This window comes from Anomaloglossus baeobatrachus, chromosome 9 (genome assembly GCF_048569485.1).
Source record: "Anomaloglossus baeobatrachus isolate aAnoBae1 chromosome 9, aAnoBae1.hap1, whole genome shotgun sequence".
Classification (NCBI taxonomy): Eukaryota; Metazoa; Chordata; class Amphibia; order Anura; family Aromobatidae; genus Anomaloglossus; species Anomaloglossus baeobatrachus.
In genome coordinates this window covers 37849165-37875048 of record NC_134361.1, presented here as the reverse complement: position 1 = coordinate 37875048, position 25884 = coordinate 37849165, and the positions used below count along the sequence as shown (strand labels likewise).

The following is a 25884-nucleotide window of genomic DNA, read 5'->3' as shown; positions in this document are numbered from 1 at the left end:
AGTGATGAGCGAGCATGCTTGTCACTACTCGGTACTCGCACGAGTATCACTGTACTCGGGCTGCTCGGCGGGGACCGAGTAATCTCGCGATACTCGTGCTTTACTCGTGGTCTTCATTTCTGCATGTTGGCGCTCTTTTGAGAGCCAGCCCTCATGCAGGGATTGGCTGGCAGACCACTGCAATGCCACAGCCCTGTTAGTTGTGGAATTGCAGTGATTGGCCGGCCTGCACAGCGTCACCGAGCCTTTATATAGGCCGGCGCGCTGTGCTCTGCTCACAGCTATTCTGACAGTGAGTGTAGGGAGAGTGTCGCTGATTCAGGGAAAGCTTTGCGGCCCTTTATAGCTTTTTCAGTTGCAGGGCTGCAAACAGTGTGACCAAAAGTCCTTCTCAGGACTATTCTAGTTGTATACAGGCAGGCAGGGTATAGCCAGGTCGGCGTACAGTAGCAGAGTCCTTCTCAGGACTATTGTTGCTATATACAGGCAGGGTATAGCCAGGTCTGAATACAGGCTAGTGACCAAAAGAGTCCTTGTCAGGACTATTGTAGCAGTATACAGGCAGGCAGGCAGGCAGGGTAGTGGTGACCGTATACCAGCCTTCATATCTGGGGCTGGTGTACACAGTGTAAAACAGTCCAGATAGTGTCTGACTTGTCTGTACTGTAATTGTCGCTCCCCAAAAAAACCTGTTAGGTTATTATTGCGTCCGTGCTTGGTTTTTAAAACCGCACGTGTGTGCCTGTTGGTGGCAGCGTACAGGTGCACTGGTGTGCGTTTTTACCAAACTATTATATAACGCACAAGTGTAGTGTATAATACACGTCAGTCAGCAGTGGCTGATAGTGTCAGAGTTCTTAATTTTTGCTCCTAAAACCTGTGTTAGGTTATTATTGCGTCCGTGCTTGGTTTTTAAAACCGCACGTGTGTGCCTGTTGGTGGCAGCGTACAGGTGCACTGGTGTGCGTTTTTACCAAACTATTATATAACGCACAAGTGTAGTGTATAATACACGTCAGTCAGCAGTGGCTGATAGTGTCAGAGTTCTTAATTTTTGCTCCTAAAACCTGTGTTAGGTTATTATTGCGTCCGTGCTTGGTTTTTAAAACCGCACGTGTGTGCCTGTTGGTGGCAGCGTACAGGTGCACTGGTGTGCGTTTTTACCAAACTATTATATAACGCACAAGTGTAGTGTATAATACACGTCAGTCAGCAGTGGCTGATAGTGTCAGAGTTCTTAATTTTTGCTCCTAAAACCTGTGTTAGGTTATTATTGCGTCCGTGCTTGGTTTTTAAAACCGCACGTGTGTGCCTGTTGGTGGCAGCGTACAGGTGCACTGGTGTGCGTTTTTACCAAACTATTATATAACGCACAAGTGTAGTGTATAATACACGTCAGTCAGCAGTGGCTGATAGTGTCAGAGTTCTTAATTTTTGCTCCTAAAACCTGTGTTAGGTTCTTAGTGCGTCCGTGCTTGCATTTAAAAACCGCACGTGTGTGCCTGTCGGTGGCAGCGTACAGGTGCACTTGTGTGCAATTTCCAGAAACTTTGATATAACGCACAAGTAGTGAATATACACGTCAGCAGTGCACAGCATTGCAAAATGCGCAAGGGCATTGGCAAGGAACAAGGAAGTGGACGTGATGGTGGTGCAGGCAGAGGCCGAGGTCGTGGGCAAGCTCTAATTTCGCCACAACAAAGGGCCACATCTAGTCGCTCGCACGTCCTGTCCCAAATTCTTGGGGACCGCAGCAGTACACCGCTCTTGAACCAAGACCAGTGTCAACAGGTTGTTAGTTGGATAGCGGATAATGCTTCCAGTCAGATTGGCACCACCACAAACACTCTGTCTTCCACACGGTCAAGTGTCAGTAGCCGTGATACTGCACCGCACATTTCTGAACCTGATCCTCCTTCCTACCACCAGGCTGAGTACACGTCCTCCTCGGACATTAATGATCCCACACTTGGACACTCGGAAGAGCTGTTCACGTTTCCATTCACACATTCTGGCCTCTCGCCAGCTCATATTGAAGTGGGTCATGAGGAGATCGTCTGTACAGATGGCCAAATATTTGAGCAGCCACGTTCTCACGAAGTTGGCAACGTGTCTCAACAAGTGGTGGACGATGATGAGACACAATTGTCAGCAAGTCAGGAGGAGGAGCAGGGTGCGGAAGAGGAAGACGACGTGGTGGATGATCCAGTAACTGACCCAACCTGGCAGGAGGATATGCAGAGCGAGGACAGCAGTGCACAGGGGGAGGGAGGCGTAGCATCACAACAGGCAGTAAGAAGCAGGGTGGTGGCCCCAGGCAGAAGTCAGGCAACCGTTCCCCGGAACAACACGACGACACAAGGTGCCTGTACAAATGTTAGGTCTTCACGAGTCTGGCAGTTTTTTAAGTTGGATCCAGATGATTCAAAAAAGGCCATTTGCAACACCTGCCGTGCCAGCATCAGCAGGGGTACCAAAACTAGCAGCCTGACCACCACCAGCATGATCAGGCACATGTCAGCCAAGCACCCGACTTTGTGGGAAGTACAACAGAGTCGAGGAGCAGTGCTTGCTGATGTCACTGCTACGTCTTCGCTGGTTGTGCATGCGAGCCAATCCTCTGTCCATGCTGCCTGCGAACAAGCCTCCTCCACTCCTGCACCTGCAGTTGCCTACGCAGAAAGAACACCATCATCAAGCACGTCCTTGTCCCAGCGCAGCGTTCAGTTATCCATTCAGCAAACCTTTGAACGCAGGCGCAAATACACTGCCAACACCCCACATGCCACAGTTCTAAATGCTAACATTTCGCGACTGCTTGCGCTGGAAATGTTGCCTTTTAGGCTGGTGGAGACAGAAGCATTCCGTGACCTGATGGCGGCAGCTGTCCCACGTTACTCGGTCCCCAGCCGCCACTATTTCTCCCGGTGTGCCGTCCCCGCGTTGCATAACCACGTGTCACAAAACATCACACGTGCCCTGAACAACGCTGTTTCACCCAAGGTCCACCTAACCACAGACACGTGGACAAGTGCTTGTGGGCAAGGCCGCTACATCTCGTTGACGGCACACTGGGTTAATATTGTGGAAGCTGGGACCCAGTCTGAGCGAGGGACGGAACACGTCCTTCCCACACCAAGGTTTGCAGGCCCTACCTCAGTCAGTGTTTCACCCACACTCTACAGCTCCGGAATGTCATGCTCTTCAGCCTCCTCCTCCTCCTGCGCATCCTCATCCACTGTGCCCTCCACACCAGTCACAAGCTGGAAGCACTGCAGCACTGCCTCGGCGAAGCGGCAACAGGCTGTGCTGAAGCTAATCTGCATAGGTGACAAACCCCACAATGCAGAAGAGCTGTGGACAGCTCTGAAACAGCAGGCAGATCACTGGCTCACACCTCTGAACCTAAAGCCAGGAAAGGTCGTTTGTGACAATGGCCGGAACCTGGTGGCGGCTTTGAGGCGAGGCCAGCTGACACATGTTCCATGCGTGGCCCATGTGCTCAACCTCGTGGTTCAGCGGTTTATAAAGTCATACCCAGAGCTGTCTGATCTGCTGGTAAAAGTTCGCCGCCTGTCTGCACATTTTCGAAAGTCACCTACTGCTTCAGCCGGCCTTGCCGGCTTTCAGCGCCGTTTGCATCTTCCGGCTCACAGACTGGTGTGTGATGTCCCCACGCGTTGGAATTCAACTCTGCACATGTTGGTCAGGATATGTGAGCAGAAGAGGGCAGTTGTTGAGTACCTGCATCACCTAAGCCGTCGGGAAATGGGTCAAACTCCACACATAACACCTGAGGAGTGGAGATGGATGTCAGACCTATGTACCATCCTCCAAAACTTTGAGGACTCCACCAAGATGGTGAGTGGTGATGACGCCATTATTAGCGTCACCATACCGCTACTCTGCCTTCTAAAACGGTCCCTGCTGAAAAACAAACATGATGCATTGCAGGCGGAGCGCGATGAGTTGCAGCAAGAAACAGTAGTGGGTGTGGGTGATAACACACAGCCCAGCCTCGTCTCATCACAACGTGCAGTGGAGGACTATGACGAGGAGGAGGATGAAGACATGGAGCAACTCTCCGGCCAAATTGAGGATATGACATGCACACCAGTCATATCCTCGATTCAGCGTGGCTGGCCAGAGGACAGGGTAGATGAGGAGGAGGAGGAGGAGGAGGAGGAGGAGGAGGACAGCATGTTCAGTCATCTTGTTGGTCAGGCTACTGAAGTCCTGGCTGTTAAGAGTCTGGCGCACATGGCTGACTTTATGGTAAGCTGCCTGTCTCGTGACCCTCGCGTTAAGAACATCTTGGCCGACAATCATTACTGGTTGGTAACACTGTTAGACCCACGCTACAAGGAGAACTTTTTGTCTCTTATTCCCGTGGAGGAGAGGTCAACCAAAATGCAGCAGTTTCGGAAGGCCATACTCACGGAAGTAGGCAAAGCATTCCCCTCACAAAACGCTAGCGGCATAGGTCAGGAATCAGTGGACAACTGAGGCGTACAGCCGAGAGAGGCACAAGTCCAATCCGCCAGAGGTAGGGGAACAGTCTTTAAGATGTGGGACAGTTTTCTCAGCCCCTCACGTACCACAGCCCCTGAGGTGCGGGGTAGTGCCACAAGAAATCCTAAGTTTGCCCAGATGCTGAAGGAGTACCTTGCAGATCGAACAACTGTACTCCGACATTCCTCTGTGCCTTACAATTATTGGGTATCCAAGCTGGACACGTGGCATGAATTGGCTCTCTACGCCTTGGAAGTCCTGGCCTGCCCTGCTGCTAGCGTTTTGTCAGAGCGTGTTTTTAGTGCCGCAGGTGGAATCATTACAGATAAACGCACCCGCCTGTCAACTGAAAATGCTGACAGGCTGACTCTGATAAAGATGAACAAGGGTTGGATTGGGCCAGACTTCACCACACCACCAGCAAATGAGAGCGGAATTTAAAGTTTGCCATGTACCTCCACTCACCCATGGGTACACTTCTCGACTTTGGATAATCGCTGGACTGCTCCTCCTTCTCCTCATGCGCCATCATGATGACCGTTACAATAGTTAGGTCTTTGTTTCAGGTATACCCCCAGTGGTAAATTTTTTCGCCCATTCTTTGCAGAATGGACATTACAACGACAGGAGACCCGCTCCTTTGCAATGGGAACAATGTTTTGAGGCCCTCATGCACGTCTCTACCCAGGGACAACGTGGAGCCTCCCAATTTTTGGCTGCCCTGCCTAAGGGCTATACTGAAATACACCCACTTCCTTAAAATGGACACTTAATGTTTTGAGGCCCTCATGCACGTCTCTACCCAGGGACAATGTGGAGCCTCCCAATTTTTGGCTGCCCTGCCTAAGGGCTATACTGAAATACACCCACTTCCTTAAAATGGACACTTAATGTTTTGAGGCCCTCATGCACGTCTCTACCCAGGGACAATGTGGAGCCTCCCAATTTTTGGCTGCCCTGCCTAAGGGCTATACTGAAATACACCCACTTCCTTAAAATGGACACTTAATGTTTTGAGGCCCTCATGCACGTCTCTACCCAGGGACAATGTGGAGCCTCCCAATTTTTGGCTGCCCTGCCTAAGGGCTATACTGAAATACACCCACTTCCTTAAAATGGACACTTAATGTTTTGAGGCCATCATGCACGTCTCTACCCAGGGACAATGTGGAGCCTCCCAATTTTTGGCTGCCCTGGCAAAGGGCTATACTGAAATACACCCACTTCCTTAAAATGGACACTTAATGTTTTGAGGCCCTCATGCACGTCTCTACCCAGGGACAATGTGGAGCCTCCCAATTTTTGGCTGCCCTGCCTAAGGGCTATACTGAAATACACCCACTTCCTTAAAATGGACACTTAATGTTTTGAGGCCATCATGCACGTCTCTACCCAGGGACAACGTGGAGCCTCCCAATTTTTGGCTGCCCTGGCAAAGGGCTATACTGAAATAGACCCACTTCCTTCCAATGGGCACTTCAGGTTTACAGGCCATAATGCACGGCTCTATCCAGGGACAATGTGGAGCCTCCCAATTTTTGGCTGCCCTGGCAAAGGGCTATACTGAAATAGACCCACTTCCTTACAATGGGCACTTCAGGTTTAAAGGCCATCATGCACGTCTCTATCCAGGGACAATGTGGAGCCTCCCAATTTTTGGCTGCCCTGCCTAAGGGCTATACTATAATACACCCACTTCCTGACAATGGACACTTAATGTTTTGAGGCCCTCATGCACGTCTGTATGCAGGGGCATTGGTGAACCTCACAATTTTGGACTGCCCTGGCAAAGGAAAATACTACAAAGACTCACTTCCTCAAAATGGGCACATTAGACTCAAGAGGCCTTCATGTACGTCTCTTCTCAGGGACATCGGAGTGCCACACAATGTTTTCACGTAAAATCTTTCATGTATTAATCTCAAAAAGTAACATACACCAGATCTATCTCACTATTGGGTATGTGCCCTTAACATTTCCGCCATGAAAAATCATTTTGGGGTCATTTTGGAAGGTTTTCTGGTGAGTCCGTAAAAATGGCGTAAAACGCGGACAAAATTGTTCACAGCTGTGACTTTTGAGTGATAAATGCTTCAAGGGGTCTTCCCCATGCTGTTGCCATGTCATTTGAGCACTCTTCTGAGACTTTTGTGCCATTTTTAGGGTTTCTCCATGCTGCCGGGAGGTCATTTCACAAAAATACTCGGGTCTCCCATAGGATAACATTGGGCTCGTTGCTCGGGCCGAGTACACGAGTATCTTGGGAGGCTCGGCCCGAGCTTCGAGCACCCGAGCTTTTTAGTACTCGCTCATCACTAATCTCTTCCAGATCAGCCTCGGCTCACAGGCTATAAATAGGGAATAGATTTGCTAAGGTGGCAGAAACCTCAATCTTGGCCGGCGGTTTAGGAACAGAACAGTGAGGACGGCTGCTATTCACATGTAAATCTGGTCTTTTCTTGCGTCTTCACATTCCACAGGTCTTGTAGACCCCCCTCCTGTGTGGGGGGGGGGGGCAGATGCAGATTATGACGTATGAATGGTTTGTTTTGGAGCATTTCCCCTATTAGATCATGCTGCACAGGGCGCTTAGACTTGCCTGCATTTACCCAAGTTGGATTTGGAAGCAAAATGACTTCCCTCAGGGAGAACATATATATTAAAGCTGTGCCAAAAATAATAATAATCCATAGCACACGACGCGGAGTGTAGGTGGTTGTGCCAGCCGTCCCCACGCAGATACACACAGATCGAGTTATTATCTATAGGCCCATTCTGATTAAAACTAGAGTCGGATGGGCCCTGGTGCAAAGTTTGAGCCTGCCCCCTCCCCTGCCTGATATACATCTCCCCATAATGGCCCCATCCTGGTATACATGTCAAAATAATGGTTCCCTCCTGGTATACATGTCCCAGTAATGGCCCCATCCAGGTATACATGTCCCAGTAGTGGCCCCATCCTGGTATACATGTCCCCATAATGACCCATCCTAGCATACATGTCCCCATAATGGTCCCACCCTGGTATACATGTCCCCATAATGGCCCCATCCTGGTATACATGTCAAAATAATGGTTCCATCCTGGTATACATGTCCCAGTAAGGGCCCCATCCAGGTATACATGTCCCAGTAATGGCCCCATCCTGGTATACATGTCCCCATAATGGCCCCATCCTGGTATACATGTCCCCATAATGGCCCCATCCTGGTATACATGTCCCCACAATGGCCCCATCCTGGTATACATTTCAAAATGATGGCTCCATCCTGGTATAAATGTCCCCGTAATGGCCCTATCCTGGTATACATGTCCCTGTAATGGCCCCATCCTGGTATACATGTCCCCATAATGGCCCCATCCTGGTATACATGTCTCCTTAATGGCCCCATCCTGGTATACATGTCCCCATAATAAACCCATCCTGGTATACATGTCCCTGTAATAACCCCATTCTGGTACTCATGTCCCCATAATGGCCCCATCCTGGTATACATGTCCCCATAATGACCCCATCCTGGTATACATGTGGGTTGTTTAATAGTAATTGGGTGTCACACGGCGTTTTGCTCAAAACTCGCCGAGTGTCATGGCGGCATCAGAGATGCTGTTCACACTACAAATTCTGACCCTCCTCCCTATGGTTTCTCTGGTACTTATGAACTATGCAGGTAGACTTGGGCGTCAACCTGATGTGGGGTCATTCATGGCCAGGCTAGCAAGAGTTAACCTCTGCTAGCCTGCTGGTTACCTCTGGGATCCCATGTTGTTTGAAACCTATCACATTTGCTCACTGCCTTTTTAAGATGGTAAAATCTGTCCACCCATGCCGACTATAGTTTATTGCTGTGCTGGTCTGAGCTGTTGTGTCCCAGTCCTACTGGTGATTGAATTGCATTGTGCTTGGAGTTGTTGTGGAGCTTACCCGTTGTCTTATAGTGTCCTCCCTGCTCTTATTTTACTCCTTATCTCTTTTTGTTTTATACCTCTATGTAATCATGCTGTGAGATCGAGTTTTGTTTCCCCTGTTTGTCTATCTCTGTGTGTTTAATCACCCTCCTGTCCCTGCTCTTTCCTGGAGCAGAGGGGAGTGAGTATAAGATCAGGGCTGGGCAGTAGCAGGGCCATGAAGGCGGCTTAGACATCCTCACTTTCAGAGGTATCTCTGAGATCACGGATAGCTGGAGCCCCCCTAGCCCGAGGGCCAGTTTAGGAGCCCCTGTCCCAAGTTTTCTTCATAACTACCATGACATTGGCGGCCTGAGAGGAAAACCCCCAATTTGGATAGTTCCTTTGGGGCGCCATTGATTGTTATCAGTATTTTATACAGAAGAAAGGAATCTCTAAAGCAAATCGCAAACTGGGCAAAGCCTGTGCAGACCATGGGGTTTTCTTCCCTATTCATGTCCTTTTATCCAGTGCAGGTTTTTATGGAGCTAAATATCAAAGAGAATGGGACCAACCTGGATAAAACACTCTCTGTCCAATGTCCCATAGCAGTAGTGGGGTATGATTGTATAGTAAGTTTGCTATCGTAACTACCATTGATTTCCTGAACACTTGAGTGCTCTATATAGATCATTCTGTACTGGTAATTAATGAGCACCACACTCATAGACTTCACAAATATGATATTTTTTATACTTATCTATGAGATATCAGATTGTTTTTCCTTTATTTTACCCTTAAAGGGGTTGTCTTTTTTTAAACACTTCCTACTTTAATCTGTGGAGAAACCTGTGTCCAATTTCCCTGCAGTGCCTCCAGAGGTGAAGTGAAGCAATATACAATACAGATCATGACAAAGCCTCCACGCTCTTGGTAGCTACTCCTTTCTGGCCAAAAAGTCCGGGACAGAGGACCACACTATATTAACTCAAAGCTAGTGGAAACAAGCTCACTGGTGACCACCGTATCTTCTCCATGTTAGGCACGGCGATATGTCACGGTAATGTCTTTAGGGTGGACATATCCACCACTGTTCTGGCCGACAAGATGCCCCTCACGTGTTCTCGTGTTCTCACACGGAGTTCACGTGAGATTAGACCTACATACATAAGAGAACAATCACACGTGGCACAATATATAACATGAGTGGTGGCACATGAGATATATTCCCTAATTTGGAAAGCCTGTGTACCATCGGCAGAGGAAAAGGAATTTCCCCTGCCGATGTTAAAACATGCCATACCATGTTCACATGGAAAGCATCCTCTTCTAGGGACACTGGTGCCAAATACAGTTGTAGTTGTTGGAACGTAATGGCTGTGCCCTAAGAGATCCCTAAGGTTCCTGGACCTTCTCAACATCATAGATGGGGCATCAGAGATGTCATGTCAAATAGAGGAATCAACCTGTAAAATTGGCCAATGCTTTCTCAAGATTGAGCGCATAGTCTCCCACTTCTGGTTATAGGTAGAAATGAACCTGTTGACCACCTAATTTCCTCCATGTCAGGCACGTGGACAGGACATGTGTGGTTTATACCAAACAACATTCCCCAACAACTTTCTGAACCCCTATGACTATGACACAAGAGCGTGAGATGCCGGGGCCTTCTACAGTCACACATGAATCTTACAAACACAGAACTCCACAGCACCTCGTTCACATGTGCGTCATATATTATGTCCAGAGTGTTTCTTGTTTGAAGGCCCCTGACCATGACGCTAATGTCCTCCGGTTTCTATTCCACATACTGAACATCTCTACATTAGCTATCCTCCTACTTGAGTTATGGCTGGATGACAGCAGCATACTCCAGACCATACTTCTGTACCCATCCCTATGAATGATTTTCTCCCTCCGATGATGACTTACCCATTGACCTTCCAGGCTGTACACGAGACCCGACAAGTTTGATGTAGACTCATACGTAGTGCAGTAATTTGTTATACACCCTCCGAGCAGATGCCGGCTGGTGCCGTATGTCAAGGTGTTATGGCACAGAACACTTATTGTTTCCTTTCTTCCCTCAGGTCTTAATAAATCCTCTTTGTTCTCCTGTGAAGCTCATAATGGGAAAGGTGTTACCACATCCAGGACCGCAGCTATTAAAGGTAAACCATACAGAAGATCAGATGCCGAATTGTATAGTGTGGGGTGAGATCAGACTCTGCATTGTACAGTTTAGGTAGGGGGTTATATAGTGTGGGGGGAGAGCAGATCCTATACAGATGTCTAAAACCTTTTTACATGGGCCAATAATTAGCAGAACAATGTTTTGTAGGAACGATCCTTCTCGATCATTGACCCATGTAAATATGGCAGCGAACAGCTGACGAACAAGAAAGTCTTTTAAGCGGGCTTAAAGGGGACCGATCACCAGTTTGAGCATGTTAAACTGACTACATGATGGAATAGTGCCTGCAGACTGGAGTACAACAAAGTTTTTATTTTTTAATTTCTCCTTTCCGTTGCGGAGATATTAGCTTTTAAAGTTTAGGGTTATAATTTATGTTAATGTTCAGCTGGGTGTTATCAAAGATTTCTGGGTGTGTGCTTGAGGTTGACTGCTTGTGGTTAGCCAATCATAAGCAGGCAGCAACACACAGGGGGAAAGAAGAACACGCCCTACTCTACTCAATTGATATCTGTAGGTATTGTATAGAATAACACATAGCTGAGTTATGTATCATTACAAACAGAAAATGGATATAAAAAAACACCTGACTTGTTGAAGTGCTCCGGATCAACACCCAATGGGGGGGATTGGATATAATTACAAACACTTCCACATCTCATCTCACAGTGCTGTCAGCTCTCACTCTTCCCCAAAGTGACTGCCATGAGATAAGATTTGGAAGTGTTTGTAATGTTACATAACTCAGCTCTGCTATACCTCTACACAGTAGCTGCAGAGATCAGTGAGAATAGGTAGGAGGGCGTGTTCTTTTCTCCCCTGAATGATGCTGATTACTTATGATTGGTCAACCTCATGCAGGGGAATAAGTACACGCCCACAGAGACAAATCTCTGCAATTGCCCAGTTGAACTATAACATAAATTATCACCTAAACTTTACAAGCTAATATCTCTGCAATGGAGAGAAGTAATTAAATAATAAAAACTAAGGTTTTATCCTTACACATTTTCCCTTGACATTTGTTAAGGACCTTTAAGCTCAAATCTGTATAAGTGTGCCAATTTGTTATTAGTCCATATACTTGCTTACTGTAAAAACAATCTAAAAAGCTTTATTCTTCTGCTGCCAGTCCAGCACTGTCATTGCCTCTCTGCTGCTGCCCCTGGTCTTTTTGACTAAACACATGACCACTGCAGCTAAGGGGTGATGCTGACGTAGTTGGTACAAGACTGCTGAGCCCAGTGATTGTCTGCAGTGGTCACATGTTCTACATTTTTTATATCAGAAGGCCAAGAGGAGTGTAAAAACGCAGCTGTGGACCCTTGGTGAATGAATATAGCTTATTTTATCAGTTTTACAGTTGGTACAAGTATGGAATACATGAATAAATCTTGGCCTTATGGCTCCTGGATCCCAATATAAAGTCTGTAAAATGGCTCTTACTTTTAATGGGCCCGTTTTAATGATTCTTGGTAGTCCTCCAAGCACCAAAGCTTGATTGCAACTGCTACCTGTGCACCCCCTGTAGCTATGGTCTTAAATGAGAAGGGTGGTAAGTGAGGATTCTGGAAGGGGTTCAGATCTTGTATTGGGTATTGTGGGGGACATCATATTCTGCATTGTACAGTATAAGGCTTGGGTCACACGACTGTATTTTCTTTCTTCCCAGAAAATCGGTCCAATTATGATAATCATACTCTGATCAGAATTTGATCAGAGCATGATCGGAGTGTAATCCAATTTTTCGGATGTCAAGAAGACGGAAAAATGTTTTTTCCATCTTCTCCATTCTGTCAGTCCACGGAATTCATGCAAAACAAGAATGCCGCGGAGACACCATCACATGTTTCTCAACGCTGGCAGGAAACTAACCAGGTCTTTCACCGGGAAAGAACAACCATGGAAAGGGCAGTCTCCAGTCATGGAGACCATCTATGCCAAACATGGTATCCATCCACAGACTGGAGGCTGCCCTTCCCGTGGTTGTTCTTTCCCGGTGAAAGACCTGGCTAGTTTCCTGCCAGCGTTGAGAAACATGTGATGGTGTCTCCGCGGCATTCTTGTTTTGCAAATTTTCCCAGGGGGCCTTGATCTTGAATCTGATTTATGGATGCAAATTGTGCATGCTGCAACTTTTTCCTCGGACAGACTCGGTCCGAGATAAAAATCAGACAAGTGCATGCATTGGTCTGCGTGCAATCCGATGTTTTATTAGGTCGCACTCGGACCGAAAATGCAGCCTTTGTGCGCACCGTAAGAGGGGAGTTGCGCTGGTGTTATGTATTGACAATGTTATAAAACAGATCCCATAAGGTCCAGTAAGGTGTAAGATGGTCACTGATAAAATACTGGAGGGGAGATATGTTTCACAGGAGTTGATGGCCTCTGTGATGTAAACCCAGAAACAGTCTCCAGCATCTTAAATGTTGAGAGGGTTAATGTGCCTTAATAGGATTGGGTTTTTGTGAACAGTCAAAAAGATGGGTGGGATGGTTCTTCAAATATTTCTCCTCTAGGGCGTGGTCCATTAGGAGAAATGCAGACCTCTGGATTGATTCAGTTGTCTGTATGTGGAGGTGTGCAGACCTCCAACAGAGCGTATCCTTGAGTGAGCAGATCCCGCTCCTGGATATGGACTGTTTATATTCTGTTTGTTTCTTTATGCCGGAAACATCGTGGTTTAAGTTTGTCATTTTTTTAACTGGTTTATGAAGCCAAAATAAACCAGCTGAACATTTCTGAGACTATCTCAATCAGCAGCCGTCCCTCCACCGAGAGGATCGCTCCTGTGCACAATGGTGGAATATAATATCTTGTATAATATAGGGGGATCTTGTTCTCTACAGATTTGATGAAGCTCAAATCTTGTATAGTGCAGAGTCGGAGGCAAATCTTACATCATCTGGTTTTGTCTGAGCAGATCCTATATTGTAGGGTAGGTGCGATATCCAGATGCTGTAGGGTGCAGCACATGGCGCCATCATTTGAATATCTGATAACATATATAATAAAGTGTATATAGAAAGACCCCTTTGTGAACCCGTGAGATTTGGTTTCACACTGATCATTCCCACCTGCTTCTTAACTTGGTGACACATCTCTGCGGAAGATTCCTGCTGCAAGAATGTGGCTGATTTACTTGTTTAGATCCAGCGTGGTCTGACTCAGTGCCCACTAACCTCACTGGCATCTGAGGGAGGATATGAAAAGGGGAATGAGGGCTTAATTTAACCACTTCATAGCCAATGTGATTCACTTCATCATAATCTCTCCTAAAAGCCCATGGTTTGTATTAAATTAATATTTGCTTTGATGCCAGACATCTGTTCCAGGATAGCTGGGGTATAGTTTATACAGCACAGATAAATAATTAGCATGGCTCTGGGCACTCTCATAATCTTACTTTTCCTTTTCTCCATATATTGTAGTTCTACCCAGGAAGCCAAAAGAGCTGACATTGGTGACTCGGAGTACTACCCAACTGGAGATATCATGGCAGCCTGGAGAGAGTGGTGCTCACCCGGTGCAAGTGTGCACAGTGCAGGTGGGTACAGGGTCCTGAAAATCACTTCTGTTTCAAGAGCATAAAGATAATATTAACAAATGAATCCTATGGACATATTTTAAAGAAAATGGGTCCCTGTGCAAAAATGTAATTAGAGTAGAACCCAATTACCCCCATTTTTGCAATATGCTCCTGGCGATCTATCAACGACTGTCATAGAAAGTTATAGCTCAAGGAAAAGCAACTGGTTCCCCCCCAGTCTTGATTCAATTATTCATTGCAGTGTGTTAGGGCTAGGACAAAGGCTTTGCTGGACCTTGGACTCGTGATCCACAGTGAAACTACTGTGTTTTTTCAAAAATAAGACCTCCCGCCAAAATTAAGCCCTAGCAGGAATTTTCAGCATTTTCAGATTAAGGTTTAAATATAAGCCCTACCCCAAAAATAAGCCCTAGTCGCGGTTGAATAATGAAGTGTCCATAGAGCTAAAAAAGTTAAAGAATACTGCAGGATACTTCATTATAGAAAGCAGACACCCCCAAAAGAAAGAAGAGAGAAGACCCTGAATGGGAGGATCTGCAGTGGAACGCGCGCACACACATCAGATCGCGCACACAATCAGATCGCACAGCCATACACAATCAAATCGCATGCACATCAGATTGCACACACACTCACACATGAGATTGCACACACAATCAGATTGCACACACACACTCATCAGATCGCACACACAATTAGACATCAGATTGCACACCACACATAATCAGATCGCACATACAATAAGATCGTGCACACAATCAGATCGCACACACCCACACATCAGATCGCACACACAATCACACATCAGATCACACACCCACACACATCAGATCACACACCCACACACATCAGATCACACACGCACACACATCAGATCACACACCCACACACATCAGATCACACACGCACACACATCAGATTGCACACTCACACACATCAGATCGCGCTCCACCACACTGCGTCCCATCTTACCCTGCCGGCCGGAAGCAATCGGTATCGGCAGATGTGGCGAGTGTGTGTGTGTGTGTGATCTGATATGTGTGTGATCTGATATGTGTGTGATCTGATATGTATTTGTGCGATCTGATGTATGCGAGTGTGTCCGCCAGAAGCAGCGGATGCAGCATGGAGCTTACCTGATGGGAGCAACTGCCAAAGATCGCAGAAGGACCTGGGAGCCACGCAGACATCCAGGGTTTGGTAAGTATGAGTCTCCTAGGAAGGGGGGGTCTGCTTTTTGGCGGTTAACTTACCCCCAATCGTGTTTCCCCAAGAATAAGACCTACCCAAAAATAAGCCCTAGTGCTTTTTTCAGGGCAAAAATAAATATAAGACAGTGTCTTACTTTTGGAAAAACACGGTATCATTTGTGTGACTTTTGTCTGCAACCTCCTAAACTACAACAATTTTGGAGCTGAGACTTGAATGTTAAAAATCAGGTCATACAAGACTAGTGCTGAAGTCTATGTTTGACTTTTGACCTGCAACCAAAAAATCTATAATATTGGAATTTTTGCCATGGTTCTGTCATGATAGGTCACAGGTTGCAATGAGATCCTTAGATCCGATGTTGCAATATGACCAATGTTGTGTTGTAGCTCTAGCTTAAATGAACTATCTCCATCCATGCTGTACAGATTTCCTCTCTAATTAAATTAACAAGTTAATTTCCAGATTAGAGGATCTAATTGTTTTGCCACATTCCTTGGGTGGTGCTGTTTTTAGTAATGGATGAGGGATTATCTCGGTCCGGCAGGGGATAATGGTTACACACATTTAACAATGGTGTCTAATGAATGTAAAGAATCCTCTGGAGAGACCTGTCTTTTAACATGTCCTCTATGATGAGTAGAGGGAGGGGGTGAAGGATCTAATGGGTGGGGTTGGCATGTTTTGTCAGGTGGGACATAAGGAGTTGAAAAGACATTGTCAAACGTATATAACACAAGAGACACACTGTTCTAGATACGTCGCTGAACATTCAGACTCTTCTTCACATTCCTGGACATACGATCGCTCAGATCAACCCATAGAGATGAAGGAGCAATAGGCAGTGTATTATGAACTCAGATCATGCCCTATACCCTGTTCATTTTTTTTAAGGGAACCCACATTTACCTCTGGAAGCAGTAGTATGGCTTTCTAGGCATTTTTTGCCCAATAAAAATGACACCTTTGTTGTACAGATGCGATGTGCCAGTCATGAGAAATCTAGCTTAGAAACTGGCTGGAAATGCACAAGGGGCGGGTCCTTAAATTTGGACACACCCACAGAGCACTTCGAGCTGAATCTTGTATATGGCTTCAACACTAGATTTCTCATGACTGGTACATCGGATCTCTACAAAAAAGGTCTCATTTTTATTGCATGATAATCGCTCATACCGCCATACCACTACTACAAGATGTATCAACATGCTGGTGGCTGCCCTTTAAGAAATGAACGGAGTAAAGGTAACTTGTTGAAATCCTATAATTTTTTCATTTTTTCATGTACTACACATAAGGGAGGAAAAGTGAGTAGGAAGAAAGCTGTCTAATGTTCCACAATGAGAGGTCATCATCAAATATTGGGAATGCTTAGGCTGAAGTCCGCCAGGGAGACGTAATCATGAAATTAACAAATTGTTGGCACATTCAAATTTCTGGATTAAAAATGTTGTTCTTCTTTATTATTACATGAGAGTTAAAGGGAACCTGTCACCAGTTTTGGAGCCTATATGCTGCGGCCATCACCAGTGGGCTCTTATATACAGCAGTCTAAAATGCTGTATATAAGAGCCCAGGACACTGTATAGAACATAAAAATCACTTTAAAATACTCACCTAACGGTTGCGCTGTGGTGGAGTTGGGCCACATGAGCATCTCCGTTTTATGGTGCAGGCGCCTCCTCTTGCGGCCATCTTCATCCTCCTTCTGAAGCATGTGTGCTGGACGCGTCTTACGTCATACACTCTCGCCGGTCGCGCGCAGGTGCACTACAATACTTTGATCAAAGTGCACCTGCGCAGGACCTCAGTGCCGGCAAGTGTGTATGACGTAGGACGTCCCATGCACCCCTGCTTCAGAAGAAGGAAGACCAAGATGGCCAAAAGAGGAGGTGCCAGTCTCAGGGAACGGCGCCACCCATCCGACTGTTGTGCACCGGAGCAACCTTCTAGGTGAGTTTTAATAAGTGTTTTTAATGCTCTACACAGCTGCCTGGGCTCTTATATACAGCATTTTAGAATGCTGTATATAAGAGAGCCTAGTGGTGGTGGCTGCAGCTTATAGGCCCCAAAACTGGAGACAGGCTCCCTTTAAAAAACGTGGAGACACAAGGAATTGAACACTGTTGACGCGTTTCTGGCGCAAAAAGCACCCTTAGCCATAGTTTTGTACAATCCTAGCGTTATACAAAGCTTTGACCTATGGAAGAATTTACAGTTCACATATAGTTGGTATAGGTGACATGTCACATCTTATAAAATAGAACTTTGCCCTCTTCTTGAAAGGATGAAATGTGAATAGACGGCTCAATGGTTCCCGCTGCATGAATGATATTTCCTGTCCATGGTTTATAAACAGAGATCGAAAGGGGAAGAATCAGTTGCTGACTGTGATTATTTACTTCTCCATTAGTAGAAACAAAGTCAAAGGGAAACTAGATTTGTGGTCAAGAAGACTGTGTCAATAGCCATAGTGTCTCAAATTCCAAAATATGATAGGAAGATGTTGAAAAATTGTAATAATAATATCTTGTATGTGTATAGTTATATCTCCGTAAAATGTATCGTACTATGTTCTCACATTCTAGAGTGTTCACACTATGTAGAGTATTATACTACATTATTATATGAAGATCCGAGGTTGGAGGAGGACTTGGTTTGAAATATTTCACATGGTGTCCAGATGCAAACAGCTCTTATGGGAAGCACCATTCATGATCCTCAATCACGAAAGCCTGGAAGCACTGGTCAAAGCACTTTTTTTTGAAAATGTAAAGCCCCAACCCTTAGTATCTTATCTACACCTCCAAGACTAACCTAAATTATAATCCCAAAACCGGCCTGTGTTTTTGTGCCAAAAAGTATCACAAGATGTTCTTACTGATTCCTAAGCACTTGTGATGGGTAGCAAAGGTTGTTCCTGAATTACATTGCAGCCACCTTGCTAGAATATGGTCATCTGGTAATGGTTGAGTGTCTATTTGGAAACTAATACGCTTTTGGAATTAAGTGGTTACGTTACATTGATGATCTCACTTAATTTAAATATGAATATACGGTAATTAAAAATCATCCACAGCAGCTTGTCTACAAAGTATAGAAAGAAGGTATGCTGATATTTTATGGTGATTTCAGGGGAGATCTAGGGTCCTAAGCTCACTAGTACAATCACGTTGTATATTTATTTTGCATATGGATGTGTAATTTCTATCAACAGCCTCTACTAGATATTACACTTTACTGCTGGCCTTTCCAGATGGGAGATGTTGTGTCCATTTTACCTTGGTTGAGTTTTTTAGTTGTTTGGCTAGAGCTAAAAGTGTTTTTCACTCGGGAGGTCACAACTGTAGATGTCATCATAGCTGTCTGTGATACCTATGTAATGCTTAAAGGGAACCAACCAGCAGGATTTTCATATATAAAATAAAGCAAGTGCTATACTGGCTCTAGGATGCCGAATGTAACCATAACTTTTGCTCAATGATTGGATGTTTTATTTCAGAAATATCTGCAAGTAAAGTTGCAGCAATGCTATTTGACTGACAGGTGCGACAGGAAAGGAAGATGTGGGTTGGGTCTTGCTTTCTATTCCCGTCCCTGTCTGCATGCCTGGCCTTCCTCCCCCTGTCGCCGTCATAGATCTTAATTCCGGGATGGGAATAGATAGCAAGACCTGACCCACATATTTCATTCCTGTTGCACCTGTCAATCAAATAGCAGTGCATTGCTGGACCTTTACTTGCACATATTTCTGAAATAAAACATCCAATCATTGAACAAAATCTATGCTTACATTCAGCATCCTAGGGTCAGTATAGCACTGGCTTTTCTTTATTTATGAATATCCTGCTGGTTGGTTCCCTTTAACATCCTGTGGTGTCACTGCAGAAAAACTAAACACTTATTTCCGGGGTCTTCAGTTGTTTTGCTTCTCTATGAGGTTCCAATAGTTACAATTTATTTGATTAGCTCATCTTCAAAGGACTCTTGTTACAAAAATTGATTAATCAAAAAGTTACTAATATACTTATGGCACTATTATATTATCTGGTTGCATTTAAAGATAAAGCATTTTTTAGGAAAATAAATAATTACAGATGTTTGGTATAGTATTCTGTTTAGTCCAATTTAATTGTATCATAATCATATCCACTAGTATGTTAGGTTAGGTTTCTAGTTTTGTTTTCTTCTTCTGCCTCGAAGTTCCCCATTATTGGTAAAATGTGGTCTTCACAGGGGATTTTCATTGCTACAGGACTGTATTTTGGAACATAAAAGAAGAACAAAACTAGCGACAATTTCTCAATTATTCTGTTTACAAACCTTTGTTGCTTTGTGTTGTCTTACAATCTCCTTTATTTTCCTCCTTTAGGCAACTACTCCTCAAAGCCACCATAAGATCTACAACCAGAACATCAACGTACCCCCTTATACTCATATAATCAGTGATCTCGACCCTTACTCTGTTTACAATGTACGCGTGTCCTGCCTGAACAGTGAGGGGGTGTCTCACTGGACAGACTGGGTGCCACTAGAAACCTTGGAAGGAGGTAAGAGATAAAAGGGCAATCGAAGAGTTCAACAATACATATGGAGTCCTCCTACTATGAAAGTATTTTTTTCCCGTATGCAGTGCTCAATGCCAAGCAGCAGTTGCAAAAGCAAATACGATTTTTAGGTGTATAAAAAGACAGATGAAAACCCATGATGCCAATGTAGTATTAACAGTGTATCAATTTCTTGTAAAGACCACCATACTCATTAGACTATCATTGTCCAAAATGACCGATATCGAGGGGTCTAATTAGCGGTGTAAAATGTATTGAGGTCAAGTGACTGTTACATAGTTACTAAGGTTGAAAAAAGACCTAGGTCCATCTAGTTCAACCTTCCTCCACCAGTTCTACATTTGGTCACTAAGTCATTTATAACCAACAATGTTGTGTGTACTGTGATAAGGTAGAATACTAATAATCTTTATTTCTATAGCGCCAACATATTCTGCAGCGTTTTACAATGGAAAGGTTCCTATACAACTGTGAGGTAAATCCGGAGATATGACGATAAATCATGATATTCAAGTTATGTCAGGAAGCCCTCTCCTGGTGTCACCCCCCCTTTCCTTCACACAACTCCTTCAATCAGAAAATTTACCACAGGGATAAACGGTTTGTTTAGCAGATAGGTGTCAAAGGAACTGGTCTGTGTTCCACTTACACCTCCAACGGCCATCTCCTGTGATATGGAGATTAGATGATGTGGGAACAATGGACACAGGATGACTCCCTGCCGTGACCCTGTGGTAGGGGCTGCTATCTAATTAGCAAGGCTATGGAAGTATCCAGACAGGACGACTCCAGTAAAAAATGGTTCATATCTCGCAAGCCATATTTCCGATAAATATGGCAACCATAAAAATGGTGTCTCCGCATGCGGACGATGCTGGCACACCCTTTTTATGGGAGCAGGACCTGGGGAAATACCCCAGGCGTGATATCAGCCAATGGGGAACTAGTAGACAAGTCATGAGTCCTCTCGTTCTGTAGCTAAATTCATAACTGTCACAATGAGAGCGTTGGCGTCTGCCTACGACGCTCCCAGGCCAAGTTATGGCCATATCCCCTGTTGTGGATATTGTCCATAACTCCAGCCAGGGGTGGAGCAGTGCTCCCTCTGAGGTCACTAAGGTAGGAGGGGACCTGGATTTGCCCAGGTTGATAACCCTACTTCGGCCATTTTCCAGTGTTCTTTCGCCGGGGGTCACGTGTAGGAAACATCTGTGGGAAGGATCCTAGAAACCTGGTCTGCAGCGCCCCCCTGCGGCCAGACGCACAAGGTAACTGCTGGAACTGTGTATGCCTGTTTGTAACCCATGCTTTGATTGTAACTGTACTCTGACATAACTGTATATTCTGTAGATTCCCTATTGTATATATTGTAGTTTCTAGTGTGCTTTAGGCTGATTAAATTATATAATTAATCTTGGGCTGTTCTGTTATCTCGATCTTGAATCCCACGTCTGTGTGTTCGGCTAATAGTTACCGTGAAGCGGTTGGTGGCAGCGAGTTGTGCCAAGGATTATTGTGGGGAGGCCAGTGAGATTCGGGGAGGTTTTATATATTCCGCCCGCGGAGGTCGGGGGAATATATACCCTACTCTCACCGGGGACCCTTCAATAATCGGCATAAGTAGTATAGCGGCCTCCTTGCTTATCGTCGGGCAATTCCATAATTGGCCTGACTATAAGAGGGGCGCTAGAGAGCGCGTCACGTGCTCTGTCTGTCGGTCGGGAGGTATAAAGGAGGGGTGACCCCCACTTGTTACCCCCCGATTGTGACGTACTGGTAGCCAGCGCGGGGGATTTCTGAGTGACCCCCCCGGTGGTTCGTGACATATTGGTGGCATAGCGGTGGGATCGAGATAATAGTGTGTGTGAGTGTGAGACCCATACTCCCAGACACTAAAGACTGCCTGCAGCAGCTGTGGCTGCTGGGGTCTTCAGACTAGCTCAACACTAGAGTGTCAGAGTGCAGATACTGTAAGGTGTGTGGAGGCATCAGGTGTCAGTTCTGTGTCAGTGACCAAAGTCTGCAACAATGGCTGAGAGCACCAGGAGCAAAGCCAAAGGAATGGCTCAGGCCAGAGACGATGAGGAGGTTGTCCACGAGTCCTCCAGGAGCCCGACGCCAGAGAACAGCTCTGCAGAGGACATCGCACAACCTGGCACTGCTGGACAAAAAGAGGAGGAGCTCGCCCAAGGGTCCTCAACGAGCCAGATGCCAGTCCTCCGCTCTGAAATGGACAGTGAATCACCTGGCTCTGCAGCGTGCCGCAGATCATCACTTGCCAATCCCTCCGGCCTGAGAGGTGCAGAGGCCCTCCTTCAAGCTGCCTTGGCCAGGCTTATGGCTGGAGACCGGGATACCTACGAGATACTCATGGCCGAGCGTGAGCGACAGGCAGCGCGTGACGCTGAGGCTGCGGAGCGGCAAGCAGCGCGTGAGGCTGCGGAGCGGCAGGCAGCGCGTGAAGAGCGAGAGCGAGAGCGACAGGCAGACCGTGACTACCAGCTGCAGCTAGCTCAGCTCCGGCCCTCATCAGCCACATGTGACCTTCAAAACACCAAACTTCCAAAGGTCCGTGTTGAGGACTTCCCAGTGCTGGAGAAGGATGGAGACTTGGACTCTTTCCTGACTGCTTTTGAACGGACTTGCCTGCAGCACCATCTGGACAAGGATCAGTGGGCCAAATACCTGACCCCCCGTCTAAGGGGTAAGGCCCTGGATATCCTTGGGGACTTGCCTGCTGAGGCAGATCAGGGCTACGACACAATCAAGCGGGCCCTGATTCAACAGTACAACCTCACTCCGGAGTCCTACCGCAAGAAGTTCCGGACCCTGCAAAAGGGACGAAAGGACTCCTGGGCTGACCACCGGCGGGCACTTGCCCGAGCTGCCGACCACTGGACCCAAGGCCTGCAGCTTTCCACCGGACCGGAGATCCTGGACTTGTTCATCACGGAGCAACTCTTGTGGAACTGCCCTGAGGATCTCCGCCAGTTCATCCGAGACCAGAAGCCAAAGGGGTCCACGGCTACAGCTGCCCTGGCCGATGACTACACCAACAATCGGGCTCCTGAGGCCAGGAGAGCAGCCACCAGCAGCACCTGGAGAGGGGGTAAGATGAACTCTGCGACTGCCCCACCTGCCCCTAGACTGCAGGGGGTGTCCCCCTCAACTCCCCTCTCCAGGCCCGTGGCAGAACCAAGACGGTGCCACCAGTGCAACCTACCTGGACACTTCAAGGCCATGTGCCCTCAGCGTCCCAAGGCCCCGGCTCCGTCCCCGTCCCAAGGGCCGCCCAAGGTGTATTGTGTGGGTGGGGGTGGTGGTAGGTCCCTGGACAGCTTCCAACCTGTCACCGTCGGCCGGTCTGTGACCATAGGACTGCGAGACAGCGCCTCGGAGGTGACTCTGGTGCGGCCTGAGATGGTGTCCCCCCAAGACTTGATCCCTGGAAAAACCCTCGCTGTCTCCGGGATTGGAGGCATTGACCCGGCGCTGCCTGTTGCTGACATTTATGTGGACTGGGGCGCAGGGTGAGGGGTGAGAGAGGTGGGGGTAACTGATCGGATCCCTGCAAACGTGCTACTTGGGACAGATTTGGGGCAGATAACCTCCCAGTTTGGGCCCCCCCCAAGGGCTGAACCTTCAGCCAGTACTGACAGGCCTCCGGACAATGTTAATGTGTTATCTATGAATGATGTGAGGGAGGAGGGAGTGAACTCTGATACTTCTGCTTGCATAGACACCATAGACACACACACAGCTGCAGCTGTGACAGGGGAGGGGGTCAGAGAAAGGTGTGACCATGCCTCTACAAGTGAGCAGCCAGTGAGCTGGGATCTGCTGCCCTCTGCAGGGATAAGCAGAGAGCAGGGTGCTGCAGGGGGAGGACCAGTGTGTGGGGTGGGGGCTACCACAGCAAATGTGGGGTCCCCAGAGATTTCACAGCGGGGTTCTGTTGCTGCAGGAGGGGAACAGGCAGGTGAGATTGGGGCCGGTCCCGAAGCGGAAGTGCTCCCAGGTAAGATCTCGGTGCAGGGTTCCCCCACAACCGGGGTGTCAGGAAGCCAGGTAGGTCTGCCTGAACCGGCGACTTGGTCAGGAACGGAGGAGGAGCAGGCACGACCCACGGTCGCAGCGGCTGTGGCCGCTGTCACCCGCAGTGGGAGTGCTGGAAGCCAAGGGGCCTCCCGGAGGTCCGATATCTCTTCCCCTTCTGACCAAGTGGCAGCCGAGTCAGGTGGAGGCCAGGACACAGGTCCCGGGGTACTGACCGAAGATGTGACAGTCTCGTCGATTCTGGCCACATCTAGTCAGGGGTTTCAGGCAGCGTTAGAAGCTGACGACAGCCTGAAAGCTCTAAAGGAGCAGGCGGCACAGCCTCCCTCGGACTCGGACCCGGAGCGAGTGGTCTGGGACCAAGGACGGCTGTACCGGGTCACGGTCCAGCAGGGTTCACCGGAGGCGTGGCCCAGGGACCGACAGTTGGTGGTACCCTATCCGTTCCGGACGGAGTTGTTGCGGATCGCACATGAGATTCCGATGGCCGGACACCTAGGGATCGCTAAGACCAAGGCCAGGTTAAACCAGCATTTCTACTGGCCAAAAATGGGGGCCGATGTGGCTGCCTACTGCCGTTCGTGTGAAACCTGTCAGAGAGTGGGGAAGGCGGGGCCACTCCCCAAAGCCCCACTGGTATCTCTGCCCATCATCGATGAGCCTTTCAGGAGGGTGGCTGTGGATCTGGTCGGCCCGCTGGCCATCCCCAGTAGCTCCGGGAAACGCTTCATACTGACGGTAGTGGACTATGCCACCCGGTACCCTGAAGCAGTGGCCTTGTCGTCCATTCGGGCTGATAAGGTGGCCACCGCATTGCTGGAGATTTTCTCCCGAGTGGGTTTTCCCCAGGAAATGCTCACTGACCGGGGGACCCAATTCATGTCCCAGCTGATGGAGGCCCTCTGTAAGCAAGTCCAGGTGCGACATCTGGTGGCCAGCCCGTACCATCCACAGACTAATGGCCTGTGCGAGCGGTTTAATGGCACCTTAAAGCAGATGCTTAAGATGTTGGTCGACTCCCATGGGCGTGACTGGGAGCGGTATCTCCCACACCTGTTATTTGCTTACCGGGAGGTTCCACAGGCCTCAACATAATTCTCACCGTTTGAGCTCCTGTACGGGCGACGTGTGCGGGGCCCCCTGGCTCTGGTGAAAGAGGCTTGGGAAGGGGATTTGGCCATCCCTGGAGTGTCGGTTATCGAGTATGTCATGCGCTTTCGGGACAAAATGCAGGCCTTGACGCAACTGGTACACGACAATATGGCTCAAGCCCAGGCCGATCAGAAGCGTTGGTACGACCAGAACGCTTGTGAGAGGACCTACCAAGTGGGTCAAAAGGTGTGGGTACTGGTCCCCGTACCACAGGACAAGCTTCAGGCAGCCTGGGAAGGCCCATACCTCGTGTACCAGCAGCTCAACTCTGTGACGTACCTGGTCACCCTGGACCCTGCCCGTGGAAGGCGGAAGCCCTTCCATGTGAACATGATGAAGGCACATCATGAGCGGGAGGCGTGTGCGCTCCCCGTGTGCAACCTGCCCGAGGAGGGAGAAGCGGAAACCCTCTTGGATATGCTAGCCCAGGTTAGGGCAGGCGGATCCATTGAGGATGTGGAGGTTGGCCACCAGCTCTTGGAAGACCAACGGTCCCAGCTGGGGGCCACCCTACACCCCTTCCGGGGGTTGTTTACCAACCAGCCCGGAAGGACTGACTTGGCTGTCCATCACGTGGACACTGGGGATCATCCCCCAATCCGGCGTTCAGCATACCGGGTCTCCCTGGAGGTGCAGCAACACATGCGCCAGGAGATTGACGAGATGCTGAAGCTGGGGGTGATCCAGGCATCCAACAGCGCTTGGGCCTCGCCTGTAGTCCTCGTCCCTAAGAAGGACCGAACCACTCGGTTCTG

The 25884-nt window shown here is 47.7% G+C and overlaps 1 protein-coding gene across 1 annotated transcript in view; it reads left to right on the top strand.

Annotated features, from left to right (window-relative positions):
* AXL (AXL receptor tyrosine kinase) overlaps positions 1 to 25884 on the top strand; it is a 125454-nt gene that overhangs the window by 59429 nt on the left and 40141 nt on the right. The window contains exons 5-7 of the mRNA XM_075323553.1: positions 10491 to 10571; positions 14026 to 14141; positions 19726 to 19903. Of these exons, the coding sequence (XP_075179668.1) occupies positions 10491 to 10571; positions 14026 to 14141; positions 19726 to 19903 (375 nt within the window). The remainder of the gene's footprint in view (positions 1 to 10490; positions 10572 to 14025; positions 14142 to 19725; positions 19904 to 25884) is intronic.